This window comes from Salvelinus alpinus, chromosome 1 (genome assembly GCF_045679555.1).
Source record: "Salvelinus alpinus chromosome 1, SLU_Salpinus.1, whole genome shotgun sequence".
NCBI lineage: Eukaryota > Metazoa > Chordata > Actinopteri > Salmoniformes > Salmonidae > Salvelinus > Salvelinus alpinus.
Window position 1 is genome coordinate 43,565,649 of NC_092086.1, and position 6,000 is coordinate 43,571,648.

Here is a 6,000-nt window from a genome sequence, read left to right on the forward strand (position 1 = left end):
TTGGGCCAGTAACCGAAAGGTTGCTGGATCAAATCCCAGAGCTAACAAGGTAAAAATATGTTGTTCTGCCACTGAGTAAGTCAGTTAACCCACTGTTCCCCGGGCGCTGAAAACAGGGATGTCGATTAAGGCAGCCTCCTGCACCAATCTGATTCAGAGGAGTTGGGTTAAATGCAGAAGACACATTTCAGTTGAAGGCATTCAGTTGTACAACTGACTAGGTTATCCCCCTTTAATAAGACAATGCAGGAGTGGCAGCGGGACAAGTCTCTGAATGTCCTTCAGTGGCCCAGCCAGAGCCTGGACTTGAACCTGATCGAACATCTCTGGAGACCTGAAAATAGCTGTGCAGTGATGCTCCCCAATCCAACCTGACAGAGGATCTGCAGAGAAAAATTGGAGAAACTCCCCAAATGCAGGTGTGTGGCGTCATACCCAAGAAGATGTGAGGCTGTAATTGCTGCCAAAGGTGCTTCAACAAAGTACTAAGTAAAGTACTTTGAATAGTTATTACATTTTTTACACATGTGCAAACATTTATAAAAACCTGTTTTTGCTTTGTCATGTAGATTGTAGAGGAATTTCTACAAAGAAAATTAACATAGTTTGGGACAACTTGAGGAGTTTCATTTCTACATACAAACTGGCTTTGATCCAGCTTTAACTTCATATCATACTAAAATGACTATCATACCTAAATGTTGGTCTATCGATCTGACAAGAATCTGCACCAATCTTAAAATCACTGTTTAAACAACTACAGTATATGCCTAAGCATACAAGATAAGAATGTCAGCGCAATGCAATGCCTTCCATTGAAGCAAATTCAGGAAATATTTGTTTTGATCCTTTAATTTACAGACATAAGTACATACACTTAGTGTAAAACATATGCAAACATTACACCATTAACACATTTTCGTGCAGCAGGATTACTGGGAAACTTAATTGGAAGCACACATGACTTTGCGCCATTTCAACATTTTGTCTATCATAGTTATTTTACAGAAACACACCAGAAACAAAGCAGAGTAAAATTAATATTATTGCCACATGTATGATTCTAATATGCATCATAATGAAGATCGGCACAGGAACACAAATTCATCAGACACTTAAGAGATTGAGTCCTTTTACTTAACAGTCTGCTATGTAGTATTTGCAACAATTGAGGCCTATCATTTTAATATGCATCATGATAATATGCATCATAATCATTCTATATGCATCATAATGAAGATAGGCACAGGAACACAAATTCATCAGACACTTAAGAGATTGAGTCCCTTTACTTAACAGTCTGCTATGTAGTATTTGCAACAATTGAGCCCTATCATTTTAATATGCATCATAATGATAATATGCATCATAATCATTCTAATATGCATCATAATGATAATATGCATCATAATGATAATATGCATCATAATCATTCTAATATGCATCATAATGATAATATGCATCATAATCATTCTAATATGCATCATAATGAAGATCGGCACAGGAACACAAATTCATCAGACACTTAAGAGATCGAGTCCCTTTACTTAAGTCTGCTGTGTAGTATTTGCAACAATTGAGACCTATCATTTTTGATCAAACTTAACCAAAACCACCTTTCTTGTGCTCACAATTCCTGTCAACATTGTCATAGGCACCCCAACCCTTCAAAATTATTGGTATCCAATAAGATAGGAGCATTAAACAATGGAAGTGTTGGATGAGGTAAATAGGAAATTGTCTTTAGAAAAAAATATATATTTCTGTAAAATTCTTGTTGAAAAAAAAAAAATCTAAAACCACAGTTTGTCCATTGAGATCCCTGCTTAGTCATTGGTTCATTGTTTTCTTTCCTCTAAAGAAATATAAATCTGACAGATTGTTGCACATCAATCAAGATGCATTGTTAGAATAAATACAGCATTGATCATAATAGCTATTCAACAAACATAAGGAATAGCAGTAAATTAAGATAAAAAGACACAGGTATTGACAAAATAACTGACTCTTAATCCCAGACAAACTACAGGAGGCACAAATATACAGTGCCCTCTTCTTGCAGTGAACAATGAAATAAACCAACATACATATTAAATACCCCTCCACCAGTGAGGGCCCTTATAAATGCCTGATCTATGAGCAATAAACATACTGAGAAAAGACAGACCGTGCCATATCAAATCAAATTTATTTATAAAGCCCTTCTTACATCAGCTGATATCTCAAAGTGCTGTACAGAAACCCAGCATAAAACCCCAAACAGCAAGCAATGCAGGTGTAGAAGCACGGTGGCTAGAAAAAACTCCCTAGAAAGGCCATACTACTTTTTAAAACACCTCTTTCCCCCAAAATGACTGTTTTTTGGGGAAAGATATTAGAAGCAGAGTTAGTTTTTGTATAAACAATTGCTTAAAATGTGTGGGTCATGTCGTAATAGGAAAAAAGTACCCACCCAGCCCTATATCTAATCTTCACCCACAAGGTGTTGCTTTGGAAGGGTTAAGTGCAAAACAGGGGTAACACAATCTATGTGGTGCAGGGAGAAAACTATGTACAAAGAATTCTCTCCACACACACACACACACACTTCAGTGTGTGGTACAAACAAAGACAGACATAGAAGAGCTGTGACAGGAAAACACCACTATCTCACCCTTTGTCTGACCAATATCAATTATTTCCTGTGTACGGTCACGGAGGTGCAACCCTCAATCTGTCAGTTCTGTTATTCATTGTTTTCTCCCCTACCCAATTATGAATAAATCAAGAGTTCACATGTCCTTCTTCAGAGCCTCTGCACAAGTACTTGAAACCGAGGAGAGACAGTCAGTTACTGCAAACAGTGGGAAGAGGGCAGGGGGACAACTTTCAATATTCACTACTCATCACTGATGATGTTCATGCTTTGGTCCACAAAACAACCCATTAATACGCTGTATAAATGTGTGTGTGTAACGTTTAAGCGCTTCTTTTCACAAGCCTGCTTTTCTCCACCAGCTTTCTCTGACTTCTCTGGCCAGTGATAAGACCTGACTAGCAGTAGACAATATACATGTTATGTCTGTAATTGAGTCCCTGTATGTGTAGGAGCCAGTCTTCGTGTCCACCTCTCGCCATGTTGCTGCCTGGCTCACTGACAGTGTGTATCCATGCCTCCACTGTCATGTTGGAAAGGATCTAGAACTTGACGCAGTGACCGGCGTTCACCATGAAAGCAGTGCAATTCAGATTCTCTTTGTGTCTGCATTTTGGGGGGCGTTTTTATTTTTCGGTTATTTTCTTGAAAGATAAAGTTTGTCCCTTACAATGGTCCGTATTTGGCTTCATATCGGGACATGATGTTCTTGCAGCGACCACAGTCCTTTCGCAACTCAGCCACTTGTTGCCGCAACGCAGCATTTTCCCTCTCCAGAAACGAAGCGCGCACTGTGATCTGGTTCTCCTTCAGCCGCCGGGCGTCACGTGAACGTTTGGCTGCCACATTGTTCTTCTTCCTCCTCGACCAGTATTTATCGTCCTGTGGGAGACAGAGGATTTTAATACAAAATAATAGAATCAGTGTTGTGGAAACATCCCTAATCCCAGACAAGCCCCTTTATTTCATGGCTTACTACTCACTCATGAATTTTTCTGGTGTAACATAGTGATACTACAATCTTCATCAACCAATAATTATTTGGTTCCCAATTGCAGTGGCTACATTCTCATTAACCTACTTCAGAACAACCAGTTCCATCATTCATCACCTCCCTGAAACAAATATTCACCGGTCATCTTACCTTCTGCTCAGTGGGCACAAAGACCTTTTTGGCCTTCTTGATCATGGGCTGTGGTTTGAGGTCCTCGTCAGAGAACTTGTGTTTGCGTGGGTTGAACAGCTCACCCCCAGGCACACTGGACAGCACCAGGTCTGTGGGGTCCGGCTGGAAGTTGATGTCCACCTCAATGTCCTCCGGGTCGATGGGAGTGGGTGTGAGTCGGTCTGCAGACTTCCCCTCTAGAGGGAGACAAAGTCAGTTCAATGATGAGTATGAGTATATATTTTTTTATTTTGGTGGCTGTTAAGTATGTTCTTATAATCTTGAAGGCTATAAATAATAGAAAATTCTAACTGTTTGCTAGATTTTTTCCTTAAGACATACTAAGGTCAGCACTATATGAATACTGCTATTTGTTAATGCTGTAGAGCTCAGGTTTCACATGTACATGTCCATGTGTGTCCAAGGTGTCGAGTGTGTCGGGTAAGTCTATTTGACATTTGAATACAATATGGGAGTATTTAGTGTCAGCATGTTGCAAGCGTCTATTACAGTGTCAGTGTATGTGCATGTTGAGTTCAAAGGTAGAATGTTTTACAGTGGTACCGTGTCTGGGCTTTTAACAATGGGCCCCAACAATGTACCTTTTTTATTTTTAGACACTTCAACCTCCGCTGCTTCAAACCCAGACACAGCATCTTCATCGTCCCCATCTTCTTCTTCCTTCTCTTGTTCAGCTGGCTCTAAGGTGAGTGTGACAGTCTCTGTGTCAGAGGTGGTGAAAGGGGGTCTTGTCCCCTTGGTTTCCACCTGGGCCAGGCTCTTCTGCAGCTCCTCCTCTAGGGTGACTGGGATGCCATTCTCCTGCAGGAACTCATCCAGGTCCATGTACTCCAAGTGGAAGGTCTCCCCATCATAGGGGATGGTCTTCTCCCAGATGGCAGGCGTAAGGGAGGCGGACACCCCTCCAATGCCGTTACCTCCAGTTCCAGCACTGGCCCCTCCAACACCGGCCTCGCCATTATCAGCAGAGCACAACTTCTTCTTCTCTATTTCTGTGGAGATAACCGTGAAGAGCATAATGGGTGAAGGTTGCACGACCATGTGAACACAAACAGGATGGTAAATAAAGGAAGATAGAAGTCTGATGTCATGGAAAGAAGTAGAAAAAATAAGTGGTGAAATGACAGAATGAGGGAAAAGGGGGCTGCATCAACCCATAAACAATGGGGAAGGGAAATCTGGACTTGTCAACACAGCCCCTAAACACAAAAACGAACGTGAAAAAAATATTAATTGCCCTTCAAATGCAAGAAAATTATGTACTCATATTGTATGTGAAAAACGGTTTGACTGCAGTGCTCTAGGACAAATAGGGAGGTGTGAGAACTTTATGTTCTTTTCCCTCCCTCACTCAGTTCAGTGCCTCAGGGGAAACTGGAACAGCAATCAGAAAGTACAAAGGGTTTCCTTCCCCAGTACTGCTCTATACTTGGCACATTTGAACAACTATTGAACTAGTCATATATAATGATCAAACATAGCAGATTAAAAAAAAAAATGTGTCCAGTTGTTTGAAGGTACACACACGCTCATTAAAAGCACTACTACGTCTCCATACACCAGTCAACATGTCCGCGAAGTCAACGTCCACATCAGATCAATGCAGTTCACATAAAAAATGTGGACATTGGAAAGGATCTCTCAATTCATCCACAACGACACCAGTAGGCTAGTCTTACCATCGTCGCCTTCTAGAATATTAGGTGGGGGAATGTCCATAATCTTCTTCAAAACAATAGGAAACGATTTCTGTGGATCCGACCTAGGCTGCAGAGGCGCCTTGAGTGTAGTTTCCCAGGCACTGTTAGCAATATCCGTGGATAAATGAAGTCAAAGCAGTGTTTCAGTCTGTTGCTTTGAAACCCGTTTCACAAATTAAAACGTTGTCAAAACAAACACCACAGATCCCGATGGTCGTAGCCTACTGCGAGCACTGTTTTCTTATTCATGAGCTATACGCCTCTTCAGAAAATACTCGGCGTGGATTGGTCACATATGTATCTTTTAATGTTAAGTAGCTGACATAGAAAACTCGCTGGTGAGCCAGTCAAAACAGAAGCAGTAGTACACACCGGGAGCTCATTGGCTGAAGCAACACTCCGTTTCAAGCCTTCGCACGGAAATAACTGTACATTGCGTGCAGAATGTCAATATAGTGTCTCCTGACTCCTATTGTTGC

The 6,000-nt window shown here is 41.0% G+C and overlaps 1 protein-coding gene across 1 annotated transcript; it reads right to left on the reverse strand.

Annotated features, from left to right (window-relative positions):
• Positions 1-834: 834 nt before the first annotated feature.
• LOC139577070 (thyrotroph embryonic factor-like) lies at positions 835-5,789 on the reverse strand. Its single transcript, XM_071403833.1, has 4 exons — positions 5,501-5,789; positions 4,403-4,813; positions 3,780-3,997; positions 835-3,517 (listed from the first exon to the last, which is right to left on the reverse strand). Exons 1-4 carry the CDS (start codon positions 5,538-5,540, stop codon positions 3,302-3,304), a joined length of 885 nt encoding a protein of 294 aa, XP_071259934.1. The 5' UTR covers positions 5,541-5,789; the 3' UTR covers positions 835-3,301.
• Between the last annotated feature and the right edge of the window lie 211 nt (positions 5,790-6,000).